This window comes from Salvia hispanica, chromosome 6 (genome assembly GCF_029641045.1).
Source record: "Salvia hispanica isolate PSC_SH4W2 chromosome 6, Shi_PSC_v1, whole genome shotgun sequence".
Lineage (NCBI taxonomy): Eukaryota > Viridiplantae > Streptophyta > Magnoliopsida > Lamiales > Lamiaceae > Salvia > Salvia hispanica.
Window position 1 is genome coordinate 36,815,532 of NC_142697.1, and position 20,155 is coordinate 36,835,686.

Genomic DNA, 20,155 nt, shown 5'->3' on the forward strand with positions numbered 1-20,155 from the left:
ATTTTCAACTCCAAAATGATATAATTGAAAAGTTGTGGGCACGGCGATAGTTTTTTTTTCTTTATTATGTACCTTTTTAAATGTAATTTTTTTTTATCTATGTACCCTTTTTAATGCAATTAATGAATTTTCCCGTATATGTCTCGTAAATTTAATTCCGTAATTTAATCGTAATTTTAATTCCGTTAATGTAGTATATTTTGAATTTTTTTTTTTGCGGCTGGCCTATGACTGGCCTAAATCTGATGTGGCAGGTGGATTTTTAGTGCTGCTGACGTGGCAGGGAGAGAGAATGGTTAGCCTATGGCTGACCTAATAGCATTGAAGATGCTCTAAAACTAGTCTGTATCTATTGTTCTTTTCAATGATGCGAGTCTATTTTTGGCAAATAATAATTTAACTATTTTTTTTTACTTAATCAATTTATACTTTAAAACTCTTGTTGTTTACCTTCAAGATTATTGTTTTTATGGGAGGATGTACTCATCTAATATTTCAAAGTAAATTAAGGTACGATAGAGTAATTGTATATTGTGAAGTGAGGTATGACATCAGCGCTATGTTATTTTTGCGTCACTCATATCCGCTAAGATTTGACCACACGCACGCGGAGCGCAAGATTTTTTTTGTTATTTTTGTTAATACTCCTAGTTAAGTAGTCTGAATTTTTAAACTATCACAATTTTTTTTAAGATTTAAAATGTAATCTGAATTTGAACTTTTGTTGTAAAGAATCTAAAGATAGAAGATTGGATGTTTATAGTTTCTCATATAGTATGGGATTAATTGATAGTTCATGATGATTTAAAATAACGATGATATGAAATAAATTTGACTATTTGTCCTAAATTTATGAAAAAATCCACCCAAAGAATCTACATTATGCTGTTATGGTTAGAGCATCTCCAACGGCGGCCGTCCCGGCGGACGTCCGATCAGCGTGCAGGTCGTCCGCGCGGGAGCGAAGGACGTGGACATCCGTTGCGGACACCGCATGTCCGCAGCTTTCCGGCGACGTCCGCCATTGCGTCGCCGACGCGGACGTCCCAAATTTATTTATTTTTTATAAAAAACTTTGTATATACGATTTTTGTAAACACTCCAACGAGACTAGCGGCAAACTATATTCAAGGCATAACATGTAGGAGTACTTTTTTTGAATTTTTTTTGGTTTGGGATGATTTTTTTTTTGGTGAACCATGTACTTATAGTTTAAATACGTATGCTTTTTTTTTAAATTCCGTATTCGTATCGAAATTTTAATTTCATAACGTAAATTGCATATTTGTGAATCTATTTTATTGTGGGAAGTCCGCGCAGAAAGTCCTTGGGGATATCTCCGCCATTATGCAGTTGGAAGTCCTTATGATGTGGCAGGAGGTGTTTTTGAGAAGTCCGATGGAAAGGACATCAGCAGCATTGCATATGCTCTTTATACCCAGAAAAAATGCACAGATACACCAGTTTTGTAAAGGACTCTTAAAACGCAATAAAATTTAATTGGGCTTTTCCAATATTAGTAAGTTTGATGTTAATTGTTTTATTCCAATATATAATTATATTGCGGATGCATGAATTTCCATAACTATCATAACTCTACTCAAATACTTATATGTTTGTGAAGTTCCACATATAACAGTCCATTTCAATTACACAAGTTATTACGAAAAAATTAAAAAAGAAAAGAAAAGAATAAAAGAAAACGGACAAATAGATGATGAGATTAGGGTAGAAAAGATAAATAATTTAAAAAAATTTAATGGAATATTTTGAGGATGGGGTGGCAACAACTCAGAGAGCACGCACGCCTAGGCATTGGATCCCCTATTTTTATCAAATCATATGCCCATTATCATTAGAGTGTCCACCATACATGGACGGGCCAGGCCACAAAATCGTGGCCGGGCCACTAATGCCCATGTTTCCCACTATAGTGGACATGGTCAAGCCACCAAAAATTTAATTTTTTCCATTTTGTCTATATTTTAATTCTACTACAATTAAAATTGTTAGACTACAATTATTAAATAAAATGCATAATTTAATGAAAACTAAATCGAAAATTAAATCTTCGTTGTATTATAGAACGGGGTAAAATTATACAACGAAAATTGTTTAGGAACACGCAAACAAAAACATAAAAAAAGCCCGTCATCGCCGACTACTCGGTTTCATCATCAGAATCCGCCACTTCATCTTCACCCGTTGCATCGTCACCGCCAACGTCATCATCGTCACCACCACCGCCACCGCTCTGAGGTCACGTCGCCGCTGCCGCCGTGTCCTCCCACCCCAACAACGACCTTAGCCTCACTATGAGGTCGTAGTACATCATCTTGGTAGTCGGGTCGGTCGACTTCTCATACAAGGCCAGAGTGTCCTTGAGTTCCTTTATCATCTGCACGGCTAGGGTGTTTTGCAACGCCGCTCGGGCCGATCCGGGAGGGGGTGCAGACGGGCCCGCAGCAGAGTGTTGGGAGGCAGCGGCGGAGGCGGATCTAGCGGCTCGGATGGCGGACTGTTGACCCAGGGGCCGTGGACGTCGGGATAGTGACGGGGGGGGGGGGGGGCTCCTCCATGACCTCGTCGTTGAGGTCGAAGGTCCTTGAACCGCCGCTACTACTGCTGTAGTTGCCGCCCCTGCCCCGTCTTGTACGGCTTGGCCCGGAATCAGACGCGTTCTCGCAGATGGCTCAGAATTTTGGGGAGTCCCGCAGAACGAGGAATTCTGCCCAGTAGGTAAACTTCTTGCCTACTTGCACATTGAACAACTGCATTGACAGGGATTTGACGTCGGCTTCGCTGCGGCCACTCTCAGCAGTGCGCAGTTGGTTCTCGTATATAACAATGAACTTCCGAAGAGCTGTAATGATCCTGCCGAACTTCTTCCGAATCTGATCGGGTGTACGGTCGACGCTCCCCGACGGTTTGAATTCATTGTACACCACCAAGACTTTCCGTCAGAAGCATAAGTCGGTCTGATCGGTGCCAACTATGGAATCTGTCGTCACCGCGTCCCATGCCCTAGCAATAGCAACGGACTCGGTGTCTGTGTACAAAAATCCTCGTCGACCACCGCCGCCGCCTTCCTGCCCGCCGCCGCCATCGCCGCGACCACCGCGGCCGCCGCCCTGCCCGCCGTCGCCGTCGCCGCCACGCCCGCCGCCGCCGCCCCTTCGCCCACCATTCCCGCCGCCACCGCCGCTTCTTCCACCGCCTCCTCTCCCCGTCTCTACACGACCGGGCGTCGGCGTCGGGGTATCAGGCGACCCCATCAATTGTTCCCATGTGAATCTATCAGATTCATCAAGCGGAGAATGACTGCTCTGAAATGGGGAGGCTTGAAATTGAGACGGGAAGTTAATTGCGTCCATGTTGGGTCGATAGTCGCCCGTCCCTGGTTGGGTACGACCCGCATATCTCTGCTGATAGGCCGAGGACTGCCCCCGGTTTTGGGGTGTTTGTAGCCACGGCGCCGGCGATGGCGGACTCCACATCTGGGGATGGAGGAGGGGTGGGACTCGATCCCCAGCGTTGGTGGGGTGGAAATCCCCCCTGTCCCGAATCTCCATAACCGGGATCGTCTCCGCCTTGCATTTCACAAAAATTCAAATTGAAGGGAATAGGGTAAATTGTGTGTGAGAGTAGAGTAAAAATAAGATATGAATTTTAGGTATAAATAGAAAAAATTTCGAAATTTAAAAAAAAAAAAAAAAAAATCTGAAAAAGGGGGGAGCCGCGGCTCGCGCCCAAGCGCCGCGGCCAGGCCACGATCGTGGCGCGCCCACGTCCACCCCCCCCCCCCCCCCCCCCCCGCGCCGCGGCTCTTGTATAGTGGACACTCTTATTATTCATTGTAGAGTACCAAACTTGCCCATATTTGAGTTTTTATGAAAATGATTGGACACATAATCTTTCCTCTTCTTTCCCTCTTTGTCATTACGCTCAATAATTGCATAAGTCATCAATTTGGGCTCCTCTAAAATCAAACTTAATACTATAAATTTGTTTCAAATTGGGCTACGATTTGAGGACTTAACTCATAGGGTTGAATTGAATTTAATATTTTCAAACATTACTATTATATCAAATCGCAGAAGGTTCAGTTGACCTCTAATTTGGGTATTCGTCGCATAAAAATGATTCTCGTAGCATCTATTTTCACAACATTGATCTAATTTTCCATTTAAATGTAAAAAAAGATCAAAGTATTTATTTCGCCAAAATCTTTATTATGAAATTTCACTGGGTGTAATGTTAGAGCAACATTGATATAAGAAAAAAAGAACGATAATAAGCCTTCATCAGTCATTTCTGTGGGTAAAGTGTATGTACAACAAAAAAGATGAATGTAGATAGAAAATAAGAGAACTTCAGAAGATTGTAGAGACACTACTACCACAATCACCTTCTGCTTTCAAAACTTGACTGTTTCCCCTTTTCTTGATATTGGACTTTGATCTTGGACAAGTATTTTGGGCTTGCTTTTCATTCCTAAACCAACAGAAAAACATAGCATATATATTTTGTATGATTAATTTGCAGATTAGTATTACACAACATGAGACATTGCTTCCCCACTATACTACTTATACTTGTCATCCAAGAGAACATGACAGTATATTACTATTTCTGAACAATGTGGCTTATGCAAGGAAATTAAGAGAAAAAAGTTGTACATTTATAATGTATAAATGATGCTAGTAGTATTATTTTTCTTACCTAGTCATAGTCATGTTGAACTAGCTTGAAGTAACATTTGATCATCAAGTAAGGAGCTGAATGGACTTACCTTGAAGCTTTCTTGTCCTTGTATCGCATTGTGGCATTTTTCGGCTTTGTAAAGTCCTCGTCACCCGACACGTGTTTAGGAAAAGCCTCGTCGTCGTGAGTGTGGGACCCACTACTATCGCCCGTGATTCTCGAGACAGAAAACAACGATACCCAAGTAGCCATTTCCTTATCCATATCATTGCTTTGCTGCAAACACAAGGCCATCAAAAACACAAATTGCAAAAATACCTCAAAGTAAATAATTAAAGATGCATGAATCTTTAAACCTCAATTTTGGTGGCATGAAATGGTGGATGCTCATCTTCAAAGGAGTTGGTTGGCTCATGCTCACTCCCAAACAGCTCTTCAAAGCTTTGAAATGTGACATCAACATCAGGGATGTTCACATCTTCAAAGCATCCCACTTCATCACAAACTCCCAAATCTTGCATATTTTGAGCCCAAATCTGCACATGCATCTCATTTACTGTCACACTATTCATTGCATAATATAACTATGAATGTTGGATATAGACAACCTCATTGTTGTGAAGAGGGCTTCTGTTCGGCCAAAAGGTGTCCCCGGCCATCGGATTCCCATTTCCAGCCAAGCTGTCTAGTTGGTGAAAAGGAGACTCCTCACTCTTCTTAACTTGGAAGTCATGATCGGAATGCTCGAGATGTTGATCCTCGAGCATTCTGTGCTCCTTCCACGTTGCCTCATGCTTGAAACTCCACCCTCCCGCCCGCTCCTTCACATGTGCTAGACATGAATCATCGATCCCCTCCGAGAGCTGAAGCTTCTCCAACTCCAAGATTTGCTTTAGAATCAAACAACACCTACTCTTGTACTGTCTTCCATCATTTTCTACCTATAAATTTTTCGAAAAAAACTACTTACTCTTCTTTTAATTAGATTTCAAGAACATGAGATATCAACATCCAAAATAACTCAATCCAGACCATAACCGAGCCAAACCGAACTAAACCAGACGAGACAACTAAAGCAAAGACACTTTCCAGTTCCGGATAAGCAAAAAACCAATCACATGAGATCAAAACTAGCTAAGATAACGAAACTAAACCAGACGCGAACACAAGCAAACACGCTTCTCACATAACCAAAAACCAAACACATGAGATCAAAATTCGCTAAGAAAACAAAAACAAAACAAAACCTCAGAAACCAATGATGAAACATCTGAATCCTCAGCAGACTGTTTGATCTCAAACCCCCACAACTCAGCCAGATCCTTTGCAGAGGGGCATCCAACATAGCAGCTAACTATCTTCTTGCTGTGATCGAGAGAGGAGTGGCGGACGGTGTCACAGCTCTGGCACATGAACATTTGGTGGTCGAGGCATCGGACTAATGCAGGCTGATTCCTGCAGGATTCGCAGACAAGGGTACGAGGATGCCTGTAGGAGAGAGCGTTGGCAGAGTGGACCTTGGCATCGCAGGAGAGGCAGAGGTACGCTGCATCCGATTTGCAGAACACAACCGGCCTCAAACCCTTGCAGAATTCACACCTTTTCTCCATCACTTAGTGAAGATGGAGCCTGAACATGGCGGTGTGAGCCTGCATAATTGACATGTAGCTTTGATCAAGATCAAGATCAAGAAAGCAAGAAACAGGTTTGAATTTAGGGATTGGAATCCCACGTTTCTAATGCTATAAATAGACCAGATTTGATTGAAGGATTAGCAAAACTATGCTGATTTATACTCAATTGAAACATGATGAGGGAAGAGAAACCAACCTATGAGTCTGTGAGCTTAGGAATAGAAGATTAGGAGCCCCTTTTGGAATCTTTATTCATAGATGTAAGAGGAAAAGGTTTTTGGAAGAAACAAAAAAGTGAAGAAGATAGAATAAATCACATGAAGCCTGAGCGAGTGAGGGCAGGGCTATCATAAGTTGATGATAATTATTTTAGTAAAAAAAAGAGTAGAAAAAGGGGTTTGGTTTTTAGTAATGTTCATCAAATATGTTATCTAATCCATTTATTTCTCTTTCTCAATCTCTGTTGGATGCACTTTTGGAGCTGAGGTGGGCGTGAGTGACATAATCCAAAGTGTTATCTAATCCAGCATGTGATAGTACGGCAATAGTTGGCGCCTCAGCCCAATGGGAACTCGCCACGTCATCGGAAGGATTGCCCCAAAGCATGGGGAAACTCTCTGACACCCAACTGTATTTGTTAGAGTTAGTTAATAACGTTAATCAACTAAGTTTTCCGTATCCAAATTCACTTCTCCTCTAAACCCACGCAATTTACCCTTTTCTTTCTTTTTTCTGTACAGTCATTCAACATGCTCATATTCTGTTCTCTCCTAGTAGCCTTTAAATTTTGATAGATTATTGTTTGTATTTTTATCAAAAAATATCTTTAAACATTTGGTTTACTTCATATTGTTTCATTGTTTGGAACCAAAGATTCTAAACATAACCAACGGGTCGCAGCGTGGAGCTATAGTGACCTTGAGATCACGGACTCACGGGTTCAAACCCCGCCACCTGCTAGCAGGGAACTTTCGGCCTTAATCCACAAGTCCGGTCGAGCAGGATTAGTCGGATTCCGCTAAAAGGCGGGTTCAGTACACCTATCATTAAAAAAAATAATAATAAAAAATAAATTCTAAACATAAAGTGTAGAATAAAAAAAAATTGGCAAATGTTTGAGAGTCTGAGACCAAATATGACATTTAGTCATTAAATTAATTAGATCAAGCTAATTTATTAATACTAGCTATAATTTAAGTGAATAAACACTAAACTGGTTAAAAAGTACTACTCCCTCTGTCCCAGCTAAAATAACACATAACTTTTTCACACATATTTTGAAAAGATAATAATAAATAGATAAAATAAAGAAAAAATAAAGTAGGTTAGAGAATATTGTAGAATACATTATCTTCTATAGGGATGTGATCAAATGAAAACTCTAAATATTGTACAAACTCAAAACTATAATATGGACCATTGAAAAATGTCAACAGATTACAAAAAAACATCAACAGAAAAATGTCAACAGAATTTCAACGGTTGTCAATGATTGATGCTGTGCTGATATTGTGTTGATATTGTGTTGACATTAAAATCTTGAAATTTTATACTGTGTTGATATTGTATTGAAACTGTGTTGAAGCCGTGTTGAGGAGTTTTGAGTTTGTACAATATATAAATTTCCATTTTATCACTACCCATCTTCTATATTATTATCTTTTTTACTTTATTTTCTCTCCACGTTAATTATTTATTACTATCATTTTTCCAAAACACGTGAAAGAAAATAACGTGTTATCTTAGCTGGGACGGAGGGAGTAATATTTGATTGTCAATTTTAGACCGGCACTAAACATACCATTGTATATGATCAATTTTGAATTTTAATTAAATAATAAATCTATTTGAATGGCTTATCCATTTGAATTTGAAAATACGATGTGTTCAACTTCAGGGTGTCTCCTGATCTTACAGTTACAGGTGGTACTGAAATATAATTGTTAAATATTGAAAGATTAAAATGAATTTGTAGTCATCTAGGCATGGCGATATGATGTTCAAAAGCTCAAACAACTAGTCCATAATACTCATGATATTTGCTCCTACATACAAAATCAATAGGTTTTCCAATTTCAACTGCTCCTGCAGATTAAAGCACTTTTTCCAACTAAAACGAGCATAAACTTTTCTTTCATACCAAAAACGGCATAAAAACTTAGAAACAAAAAAAAGAAAAGAGCAGTGCCAAAAATATGATATGATACACCATATAACAACTACAGAAGAAACAGTGTTTTTCACCAAATCCACAATCAATTCAGTAAAGAAAAGGCTTCTTCAATTTGCAGTTGCGGAATAAAAGAAAAGTGATGAGCTGAAAAAAAAAGAAAAATATCTCATGCAGATTCTTCCAGAATCAAAAAAATCTCCCTCTCTCTCCGAAGAAGTGAGCTTGGCACCCTGAAATTAAAGGTAATCATCAAGTGTGTTAGAAATACAACTAGATGAACTCAACGTAAAAAATCTTTTTGACTGAATATGGTCATCCAGTCCATCCCATTGGCTACGTAAATGAAAAACTTCTTAGTTAACAGCATAGTTGTCAAATAGTAATTCACGCAAGTAGATGCAACATGCATATATGCAGGTTTGACAGAAGAGGCTATCGTCCCAAAATAGAACATATAAATAAAGACAGCACTGATAACAAAACCTCGAAAACAACTTTCATGATTCATCGAGAAAATGAACGTGATCATAAAGCTACTTTACCCGGGATCAGCTTGATTTCACGTGCACTTCTAAGATGTCATTCTCCTCCATTCCAATGCTATTAGGTGTTTGATCAGGACTTACTTTGTCCCCATCAAAGCAAAAGACAAGATTTTTCACATCCAGCTTAGTTTTGTCAGCGTAAATCTTGAAGAGTCGTTCAAATTTATCATCCTGCACATTGATGATTGATTTAGTAGTAATATTTTATTTTTGTTGGCAGAAGAAAACAACATCATATCTTCCATACTGCTTGTATCAGCTTCAGAATGCAAGACTTATGCTAGGAATAAGCGAATCATACAAACATCAAAGCTGTTCCACAGATTCTACCTCTGAGAGCAATATATGCTGCCAATTTAAGCTAACAGAGAATATGGAAGAGCACCTACCATGTACACTCGAAGTTGCTTAAGCTCATCTTTATCCTGGATGGATATTACAAATTTTGCCCTCTCATGTTGAGGCTCCACCGGCTGCTTGGCAACAGATTTTGGGGAAGATTGTAAGGAAGCACTAAGGTCTTTTCTAACAGATTCTTCAACAGCTCGAACTACATCATCAGCCGACTGTGCAAAAGATGCCAATTCCTGCCTTTCTAACCTATGAATGAAGCCTTTTTAGACAATAGCAAGTAGAAAAATTCTTAATAAGAAGACTTAAAAGAAACAGAAATCCATCAATTGGTCACATGGCATACTTGCTTAAGTAGCTATGATGACTATATTTCACATTTTTTACATTCCATCAATTTCAGATACACGATTGAGGTTCTACAGAAACTAAACAAACAAAACTCCTAAACACATTCTCACTCCAGTGCATCATCCTTCTAACAGGTTAAAATCTAGATATTCTCAAAAAGTAAAACATCATCATTTCATACAACGGAAATCATATTCAGAAAATGAAAACAGAAGATGTCATTCAAATCCTATCCAGTCAGTTAAGCATTCACTTCCAATTTGACTCCAGCATTAGAACATGAAGAAACACATATCGAGGAAGGAGCAAAACACATCAGTTATTATGAAGAAAATCAGAAGTTATAACATAGCAGAGTAGGACTATTACATGAGTCACAATTCAAGGAAGTAAAGTAGCTGTCATCACCTTGAATTACATAACCAGCACTTAGAACAAAAGACACATATTAACAGCCTCTTATATTCATCGCCTTGAATTACATAACCAGCACTAAGAACAAAAGACACATAGTAGCAGCCCCTCTTATATTGTTTAAAATTCTTAAGAAAACAAGAAAATAGATCACTTCGATTACTAGATACCTGAGGGCCTTCAAAGTTGAGTCCTCGCCAATACTTTTAGAATTAGTATCTAGATTCTTTGGAGGCGGAGGCAACCAATCCTCCTCTTCTTCTTCTTCTTCTTCTTCTTCTTCTTCTTCTTTACCATCACAATCTATCACCTTCACATCTTTCGAGTTCACATCTTGTTTTTTCTCATCCTAATATTTATCAAAGGGCAAAACCCCAATTCTATTAACCTCTGCATCCTATCAATTGATACTAAGAAGAAGAAGAAGACTTACAGTAGTATCAGAGATTCTCCGTTTCTTAGAGGCAAAATCAGGTGTTCCGTCTAGGTCATCTGCCAATTTCCAAAAAGAAGACACAAATCAATAAAAAAAATTACGCAATCCATTGCAGGATAACTGACCATCGAGGCAGATGACCGGCGCAGGCTGCACGCGAGTATAATCAAAGAGGGGTTCGAATTCATCGTTTGAATTATCCTAAGAAATCGTAAATCAACGTCAATTGATAGAGAAGTAAATAAAAGGGGGTTAAACCCTAGCCAGAGCAGCGCTTTCGTGAAATTAAGAATGAATAGTGGAGAGATGATCGCACGCACCATTGATGCAGTCAAATTGGGTGGCTCAAACGCAGATAGTGTAGTGTACTGGCCTCTCTGTTTCTTCCGCGGCACAATTTTAAATAATTTGAATTTTAACTGATTACACTTATGTATTAATCCAATTTCAATTCTGGTGAGATAAATTTATACTACTCCTTATCACGCCATTAATCGTCTTAATATTTCATTTTTTTGTTTTTATGAGAATAACTATTTTATTTGTTTATTATTACCTCCATCCATTAATCAACTTTTTATTTTCGATTTTCACCCTTCCACGACATTTTACTAATTTTAATAATTAATCCAACAATCCATTTACTTTATTTTACTGACATTTCATTATAAAATTAATATAAAAAAATAGAACTCACTTTCTATGATATTTTCAATCCACTTTCTGATATATTTAGTAGAAATCGTGCTAAGTCAAATGTGTCTTTGTATGGGTAGACGGAAGGAGTACTCTGATAGTAATTCATATTTTACTAACTTTATTTAACTCATACTTTTATTATAAAATTTACTAAATAAGATCTACAATTACTAATTTTTTACATTCATTTTTTTTTTACTTATTTCATAGAACACAAGTCAGCTCCAACTAAACATATTACTTGGCTAACGATGGAAATATTATATACAGTGGAGCATTATTATAACAATAAATTTATATCGAAAATAGCCTATAAAAAATTTGATTGGTTTCTTGATTATAGATTTTTTTTTCCTTCCAAAATTCAGATTGGCATGTTATCCAAACCGAATACTTGAAATCATACGATAGTGGCTGTATGGTACAATAAAACCTAAAATTTTCAATCACGATTACATTTTTTGGATTTATGGTAGTTTTATTTATATCCAATTTCATATATGAACGCCAATAGATTATTCGATTTAGGCCTTTTCATATTTTAGGCATTCTTCGGATCCAGTTGGGGTTTTTGATTTGGCTCCATTTGTAATTTTTCATTAAAATAGTTAGAAATTAGAGATCCAAAATTCAAGAAATGATTGGCTTACTTATAATCACAATAGATCACAAATTAAGAATTCCCATTGTCAAGAAAACACAATGACTAGACTAAGTACAATTTTAAGATACAGAATGCAATGGCATGATTGTCTCCACCAATATACATATCCACCATAATACAAAAAATACAACAAACTACATCAGCTACCTATGTTTGTAACTGGACCTTTAAACCAGTGCCTAGCGCTTAACATCCATGAACCAATTGTTAGAATCAGCAGCCCTCCAACTGCAACTGGAGTGTAGTTCAGTCTCTCTTTCGTGATTGGATACTCCACTGGCAACGAGAAGAGCACTGAGATCGTTGCCACCCACAGGACCGCAGTCCATCCAACGACCACTCCATACCTCCCCAAGGTGAATGGCCCCGGTCTGAAAGACTTCCGAGCCAGAGTCACTCTGAAGAAGATCGGCAGAGCATATGCGATGTAGAGTCCGATGGTGGCTATGGATACCATCGCTTGAAACGCTACTAAGCTTCCCAGTGACTGCAGATATCAAGACAGTGTTAAAATGTGGTTGGAAACAAGAAGGGTGGTTTTGGGTTTGGAAATGTGTGTATACCGTTAGCGCCATACAGAAGGCTATGATCGCTGACAACCAGACAGCGTTTAGGGGAACCTCGTTCTCATTGACCTTGTGCCAGAACGCGGAAAATGGCATGGCGCCGTCTCTGGAGAAGGCATAGGCCATCCTGTTTGACAGTTTGTGGTGTGAGATTACTACTTGAGGTGGTGATTCGAGGATAGGTTAGTTTTACCTGGAGTTGCTCGTGATGGAGCTCATGCCACAGAAGAATATGGCAACGGAGACTATTCCTAGGCAGATGATCCCACCAACACCAGTGCCGTATCTATTCTTGAAAGATTGGTAGAATATCTCAGCAATGGCGTAGCCACCAGCGTCGTTGTCTGGACTCAGAAGGTTCGGGATGTTTGTCACTGCAAACGTGATGCCTAGTATGTAGCCCCATCCGACAATTATGGATATCCCGATTGCACTTATGATCCCCTTTGGGCCGTTCCTGTCTGCATCCTTCGTCTCCTCCGTCTGGATCAAGTAGATGTCACATAGTATTCATGTCTCAAGCAGAAATCTCTCAATGTTTAGATTGATTTAGCAAAGCAATATTACCATATGAGCAGATGCATCATAACCGGTTAAGGTGTACTGACTCATGAGCAGCCCTAGCACAAATATGTACACTTTATTGTTGATTCCTTTTCCGTTTTCTGTGTTGAAGTCGGTGAATACAAACTCTGCGCTAGCTTTCTCCGTTGCCACCAACGGGATGAGGATCATAAGAACAAAGACACCTGAAAGAAAAAGATGAATCTTAGTTAAGTCTGTGATATTTGCACATGGGCACTAGTGAATATAGAAACCTTTTAGTACCTAAAACATTCCAAGCTGCTGCAACCTGTCCGAAGAAGGATAGCCACGATATGGGGAGACTGTTGAGGGCCGCGTGCAAGAGGAGAAGTCCTGCGTGGATAGCTATAACAACGTATTTAGAGGCCTCGTATCCTCCTCCGTTCTTCCCACCTGTGCCGAGGAGAATCATCACCTGTATCAGCTGTGCTAGGGAAAAATCTATACTTGTTGTAACAGCCCACTGTAGAAGAAATCATTTACTGTATCATTTAGAAGAAATCATATAAGAAAAAAAAATTGAGATGCATTTTACAGTGGTTAAAATACCTGACCAACAATGTTAAACCTGCACATGGAGAAAACAGCAAATCATCTTAGTATGAATATTTTGCAAAAAGTATGTTAATATATAAAGAGGCAGATTAACTGCTTAAGCTAGTAGAGTAGCAATTGGAAGCTATCACTAAAGGCACAGCAAACTGCATTTTCATTTCTCAGACGCAAGAAAATTAAACCTAAAAAAATCAGTCTGAGAGATGTGAACTACATCAATGACATTGGATTGTTGACTGACTACACAAAGTCATTAACAATAAAGTGAATTATACATACAACAGAACTACAACATACTAAAGATCAAGATGTACGCATATTTATGCATCAACACAAGCCCAAGATGCAACTCTGTATCACAAAACCTAGAAGTGATAAGCACAAATAAGCTGTCATCTTGCAAGCAAACAAAAAGGAGCTAAGTTCTCCATAAACTATTCACTAAACCAGAAACCAGCCTATCATCACTAAGAATATTGAGCTCAAAATATTAGGGAAGGTACCTTCTTTCCCAAAATATTCATCTATGTTGGAGTGTTATGACCAAAAATAACCTATAAAGTATGTTCTTATCATGTTTTGTTTATTTTATCTTCCCTACCTAAAGTGTATTGATCTCAAAATCCCAACAGCAAACACACAAATGCCACTAACAGCAGAAACACCATCAAAGTAATGCTACTAACAATTCAAACACTACTAAAACATCATCAATGTCAATCCAAGCATCACTCAAACATGTCCCTTATCAATAGAAACATCATCAAGGTTGATATACTATAGCAATATGACCGTCCCATCACACGATGCCATTCCGTTTCCATTCCCATTAAACTAAAACAGAAAAAACAAATTTTACCATTCAATTATCCAGAAACGGAGCAAAATGGGGCTAAGTTCACCATAGCTATTCTCTAAACAAAAAATATCCTATCCTCACAAACTACATTGAACTGCAAGTTCGAGGCCAATTCAACCACTACTCAAACTAATGCCACTAACAATACAAACACCACATCAAAGTATGCATATATAGAACAAGAAAACGACGTTCCATTCTCATTCCGAACTAACCATCCAGTAATCCAGGAGGCAAAGGGGGCCCAGCTGGGGCCTGCGAGCTTTGCACTCCAGTAATAAAGCCCACCAGAAGTGGGGTAAGAGGAGCAAATCTCAGCCATGGAATATCCGACGACCAACGTGAAGAAACCGGCGATCAGCCATCCGAAGACGATGGAAACGGGCCCACCGTAGGTCAGGCCGGTGTTATAGAGGGTAGTCACACCGGTGAGCACGGATATGATCGAAAATGAAAAGGCAAAGTTGGATAACACTCTGGCGGAGTCAAATGAAGGAAATGAAATGAGAGAGTGAAGATCAAGAATGGAGTAAAGTTATAAATGGGATTTTGGGGAATTACGAGAGGTCGCGCTTGAGTTCTTGCTTGTAGCCAAGCTCGTGAAGACGTGCATGGCCCGTGTCACCGGAATCACGGGCCGTTTCTTGAATGTTTGATGGAAGCGCTGACTGATTCTTGCCTCGCTCCCACACCATCTCTGCTCTCTGATGTGTTTGAGAAATGAATATTCGGAAATGGGAGGCTTTTTGGATTCAAGATACTTACTTACAGGCTACAGCTATGTCATGTGCAGTTACAATCTGGCAAATCACAGTCAATAGGAATTCCATTTTTGTGGTTTCAGAGAAATAAATAAAGAATTTGAATTTTGCAAGACTCTGGATTTGTAGCAAGAAAAGTAAGGTCAAACAAAGCCGCGGCAAAAACCAATCATTCTCTAATTCATGGAGGAATCTGGTTTGTTTCTATATCTGCTTCTTTCAATTTCCTTAAATTACTAGACTAATAAAATTGAATTGCCGGATAGTACACGTGATTAAATTTGTTTGGAGAAAAAGAGCATATGAATGTCATAGGAAATGTAATTGACAAAATTTTAGAACTTCTAATTGAGAGTATTTTGTACTCCTCCGTCCCTGAACAAGAGGTACTCATTTCTATTTTAGTTCGTCCCCAATAAAAAATAGCACTTCATTTTTTACCAAAAATAATAAATAGATTCCACATTTCACTAATTCATTTCACTCATATTTTATTATAAACTAATATAAAAAAGTGGGTCTCACATCCCACTAACTTTTTTAACCAAATTTTCTTTATATTTCTTAAAACTCGTGCCCAGTTAAAATATTACTCATAATGGGAAACGGATGGAGTAATTCCCTTGTTTGAAAATAAATTACTAGTTTAATAATAATATACTCCTCAAGTGACATAGAAATGAGCATCGACATAAAGTTTGTCAACGCAAAGATATGTGATGAATTATATTGTAGTAAGATATTACTAAATTAATGTATCCGCAGAATCAAGGGAAATACAAACCCAATTGAGGAGGGATGATTCAGATCAATAATACAGGTCGGTGGGTGTGAACAATAAATGTGAAAATGCAATAGTCAATTTCTGTGAACAGGAAATCCAGAGAAAAAGGAAATTAAATAAATTAAAAGATTAGAAGGTTTGCCAAACCTAATTTGTTAAAAGATTCATGTTTATCTATATTTAAAAAATTTCAAAAAATAGGATATTATTAATAATTTGCACTAACTAATAAAACGCATACCATATACTGCACAATCTTTGCACCTTTCACAGGTGATGTACAAAGTAGTCTAACGAAATATATACTGGAAGATATAAATTGTTCCTACATCTACTTTAGTAATTTAATCGAGATTGATTAATAATTTGAATTCATAAAACCACATTCCAAGTATATTTCTGTAAATTGAATGGAGATAAACCTATGGTCTAAGGAATTTTCTAGTCAATGAAATTTATTTTCAACTTTATGAGCAACTGGCCATCATCGTCACATTTTCTTTATAACCATCCGTGCCACTATTGGTAGGTAGGTGTCGGTCTGAGACTCTGAATTTTATTCCATAGTAAACTTTATAATTTTCATGAATAATTTTATCAAAAAATTGAAAAAATGAGATTGGAGAAAGGTGGAGCAACATAGACCATAAAACGTACTCCAGTTATGTTTACTCCCAATAATACTACTCCTATAATAAAATCCAGTAGATTGCGTCGAAAGTTAAAAGTCTCCTCACGCAATTTCTCCTAGTTTTGATAAATTTCGAAGAAAAATAAAATAAATGATTCCATCCGATTATTGATTTCATTAATCTAATATTTATATCAATGACAATCAACCGTTATGCGTGCTATTCAACACCTTCATTTTTCACACTCCTTTTTGATTGGTTAAGTGAAGCAAGTCACAATTCACAAATGAATGGCGTTCTGATTAAATTTTCCCTATTTAAGAATCTCGATCAAAATATCTTCTTGATTACTTAATTCTTATAATGAAACAGGCGTTCTGATTAGATTTTCCCAATTAAAGAATTCCAATTAAAATATGGGGCTAACAACGTGTTGTGGCGACGTGTACGATACGGAGCAATAAACACAGAATACGAGACTTTTTTAGCCAATCGAGATAGCCCCATCGCTCTTTCTCTATCACGTGCCATAATTGGTAAGAATAATTTAATACAAGCATTTAGAAAAAAACAAAGGGTCCATCATAAAAAGCATTTGGAAAATAAAATACCAAGGGCCCAATTGGTAGTGCTGAAAATGGCATGAAAAAAGAGATTTTGAGACGTTGGATTAAGAATGGGAATGCTTTGGATTAAGCTCTAATCTTGAGACTCAAGGAAATAGCGCAAAAAAGAGATGAAGACATCTGCTTCACATTCTCCGCCATCTTCTATTTCCAAATTTTGGATTTGGTACCTCCCTTAACATGAAACCCGTCCACCTTAGGTTCATCTACATATATTCTCGTATCTCGTCTTCCTAAGCAAATGAAAACTAATACAAAGTACGGAATAGGAGTATTAAAATAATCCTGTTTTTTAACACTATTTTTATCACTACAATTTTATTCCTTTCGTCTAATAATAGTTGAGTCATATTGAGTTGTTTTTATACAATAACTTATTACTATTTCCTAGGTTAATCTTTCTTTCCCTATTACTCCCTTCTTTAATAGTAAAAGAAATTAAAACGGATGAAAAGAACATCTTATATACATTTATCAAAACTAGCTAACAAACGAGCTCTAGATTTCATTTGTAATTCGTTGGAAATACCAAACTCAAAGTATCACATATGCAGCTACTCCTACACATCTCTAATCTATATTAGGAGTATCACTTTACTTCCTCTATAAATAATATGCACTTTTCCTTTTTAGTCTATTCCACAAAAATATATGATTTTCAATTTTAGAAACTCTTCTCTGTAATGAGATGGTACTTATTTCCCACTAACAATACTTTAATTCATATTTCTCTGTATCATTCTCTTACTTTATCAATTTTACATTAAAATTTGTGCCGAACCCAAAGTGCATATTCTTGTTTGGGACGACGGGAGTGTTTCATTTCGCAAATATCACTTCACTATCGCAACGCATAACATATAGACATATAGTACTAACTCTTTCCATTCCCACATTCCCAAATAAATGGATTTGACATGCCTAAAACAATACTCCATGTACAAACTAAAAAAAGAGAAATTTGACATGTATTTCAATCGAGTAATGATAAACAACCAAATTTTGTACAACCAAAACAAGATGATATTAGCTATTTTGATGTGTTAATTAAATATTAAAATAATAAATATAGTTAGTTAACAAATTAAAAACAATTTATTAGTCTTTGGCCTCATTTTCAATTTTTTATTTTTATATTTGAATTATTTTTCTATTATTTTTCAAATTTGAATTAAAGTATGCATTAATTACATTTTATGGTTCAAATTTTTTTTTAAAATTATACACAAATACTGTAATATTATGCACGTTCCCTATACTATATGTATGTCTATACTTTTTAATTAAATGTATATATAAATTACTTTTTCTCTCAAATAAGCCAATTTTTGGTTGTACAAAATTTAGTTGCATAGACTTATTGATTTGAATAAAAGTCTTAACATTGAGTGTAGAAGTAGTTTTATTTTCAAATATGACATTCATATCCCTAGAAAACATATACTCGTAGATTATAAAGTAATGAGCAATTATTTTGAAAAAAGGTGAGAAAAAAAGAAAACTGACCAGCCAGTGAGCCAAGAAGCGAAGGGGGCCCAATCGTCCGTGCAAAGCTTCGCCGCCCAATAATAAAGGCCGCCGGAAGTTGGATACGCCGAGGTGATCTCCGCCATGGACAGCCCCACCGTGAACGTCATCACGCCTACAATCGGCCAGCCGTAGACCATCGTCACCGGCCCGCCGAAGCTGAGCCCTTGGCTGTACAGCGTGGTTATGCCAGTCATCACCGAGATTATCGAGAATGTCACCGAGAAGTTGGAGATTGCGCTGTCAATTCCAGAAATTTGGGATTAATTTTTGGAGGGAAAATTAGATCGGAGGAGAGAGAAATACATACGAGAGGGTGCGGCGGAGCTCCTGCTTGTAACCGAGCTGATTGAGGCGAGAGTCGCCGGAATCCGGCAGCCGGTGGTAGGGAGCTTCCATCGTCGATTATAGTAGTTGTCACTGTCAGTGTGTATATTTTTCTGTGGACTTTATTGCTTTATTTGAAGGGTCACGATTTGATTTTATACGCGATTGTGTATGCACATTATTATACATATATATTTTTCTTTGGCTTGAGTAAGATATTCTTCTTTATTTTGGACTACTATTTTTGTTTTTTTATTTCTTTCACATATTTGGATTTTATTTTCGATTTTTTAACTCTTTTGTTTTAATGATAAAACTTTTCAAGTATAATGAAATTCGTTGTTTTAAAGTATTCATGTAGAGTATGAATTAATTATGATATATGAATATGCGTATAACATGAAAAAGAATAAGCAATAAAAAAAATAACCATTTATCTCATTGGAATAGTCTAATCAGGGATAATATAAGTTTCAGATAAAATAAGAGAGAAAGTAATAAAAGTAGGAGTAATTAAAATAACGTAATGGAGGGTGTGACTCACAAATTAAAAAAAAGAAAAAAAAAAAAAGAAAAGCAAAGGTTTATATAGATAGTTATTGACTATTTATATAGGATTTATGAAAAATGAATTCAGCCAATTTTTACAAGACGGATGTAGCAGTATAGTAAAGCGTTTAGACATTGGTTATAACTTATAATTGAATAACTGTTCTTATTAGAGAAATCGTTCTTTTTTAACTTTTTCCTAAAAAATTTCCAACTTATGAGCATGTCGGGAATCACATTAAAAGATAACCTGTTTTCTGATTTTTATACTATTGAAATCTGTGCATTGAAAGGTGCGCGAATATTTAATTAGTTCTATTAAACTTTACAAATTACTCCTACTAGAGCAATTTATCAATACAAAAATAATTTTGCATTTGGACGAATTATCATTTTTTTACTTTGTATTTCCA

The 20,155-nt window shown here is 37.2% G+C and overlaps 3 protein-coding genes across 4 annotated transcripts; all 3 read right to left on the minus strand.

Annotated features, from left to right (window-relative positions):
* Positions 1-4,274: 4,274 nt before the first annotated feature.
* BBX27 (B-box zinc finger family protein) lies at positions 4,275-6,740 on the minus strand. The gene is made up of 6 exons (XM_048103438.2): positions 6,535-6,740; positions 5,952-6,353; positions 5,313-5,645; positions 5,061-5,240; positions 4,793-4,980; positions 4,275-4,494 (listed from the first exon to the last, which is right to left on the minus strand). The coding sequence occupies exons 2-6, from the start codon at positions 6,312-6,314 to the stop codon at positions 4,374-4,376; spliced, it is 1,185 nt and encodes a 394-aa protein (XP_047959395.1). The 5' UTR covers positions 6,315-6,353; positions 6,535-6,740; the 3' UTR covers positions 4,275-4,373.
* A 1,783-nt stretch (positions 6,741-8,523) lies between these two features.
* On the minus strand, positions 8,524-10,996 carry LOC125204739 (Ubiquitin-like superfamily protein). Its single transcript, XM_048103458.2, has 7 exons — positions 10,929-10,996; positions 10,734-10,809; positions 10,606-10,664; positions 10,343-10,521; positions 9,446-9,656; positions 9,054-9,227; positions 8,524-8,741 (listed from the first exon to the last, which is right to left on the minus strand). Exons 1-6 carry the CDS (start codon positions 10,929-10,931, stop codon positions 9,060-9,062), a joined length of 696 nt encoding a protein of 231 aa, XP_047959415.1. The 5' UTR covers positions 10,932-10,996; the 3' UTR covers positions 8,524-8,741; positions 9,054-9,059.
* A 940-nt stretch (positions 10,997-11,936) lies between these two features.
* BAT1 (bidirectional amino acid transporter 1) lies at positions 11,937-19,359 on the minus strand. Of its 2 annotated transcripts, none has more exons than XM_048107425.2 (8): positions 19,177-19,359; positions 18,846-19,106; positions 13,672-13,690; positions 13,366-13,585; positions 13,105-13,286; positions 12,731-13,020; positions 12,535-12,664; positions 11,937-12,458 (listed from the first exon to the last, which is right to left on the minus strand). In XM_048107425.2, the coding sequence occupies exons 1-8, from the start codon at positions 19,263-19,265 to the stop codon at positions 12,111-12,113; spliced, it is 1,539 nt and encodes a 512-aa protein (XP_047963382.1). In that variant the 5' UTR covers positions 19,266-19,359; the 3' UTR covers positions 11,937-12,110. The 2 variants fall into 2 exon arrangements, with proteins under 2 accessions (XP_047963382.1, XP_047963381.1); XM_048107424.2 differs by lacking the exons at positions 18,846-19,106; positions 19,177-19,359 and adding exons at positions 14,752-15,012; positions 15,098-15,621.
* Positions 19,360-20,155: the final 796 nt, after the last annotated feature.

Excerpts from the sequence above, each read along its gene's own strand:
- BBX27 (XM_048103438.2), bottom strand. The coding sequence starts at position 6,314 with ATGGAGAAAAGGTGTGAATTCTGCAAGGGTTTGAGGCCGGTTGTGTTC. Across the intron at positions 4,981-5,060 it reads TTCATGCCACCAAAATTGAG|CAAAGCAATGATATGGATAA; the intron begins GTTTAAAGATTC and ends TTGTGTTTGCAG. Across the intron at positions 4,495-4,792 it reads AAGGACAAGAAAGCTTCAAG|GAATGAAAAGCAAGCCCAAA; the intron begins GTAAGTCCATTC and ends CTGTTGGTTTAG.
- BAT1 (XM_048107424.2), bottom strand. The coding sequence starts at position 15,231 with ATGGTGTGGGAGCGAGGCAAGAATCAGTCAGCGCTTCCATCAAACATT. Across the intron at positions 15,013-15,097 it reads GAACTCAAGCGCGACCTCTC|AGTGTTATCCAACTTTGCCT; the intron begins GTAATTCCCCAA and ends TGACTCCGCCAG. Across the intron at positions 13,021-13,104 it reads ATGATGCATCTGCTCATATG|ACGGAGGAGACGAAGGATGC; the intron begins GTAATATTGCTT and ends TACTTGATCCAG.
- LOC125204739 (XM_048103458.2), bottom strand. Across the intron at positions 10,522-10,605 it reads GGAGAATCTCTGATACTACT|GATGAGAAAAAACAAGATGT; the intron begins GTAAGTCTTCTT and ends GATAAATATTAG. Across the intron at positions 9,657-10,342 it reads TCAACTTTGAAGGCCCTCAG|GTTAGAAAGGCAGGAATTGG; the intron begins GTATCTAGTAAT and ends CTTCATTCATAG.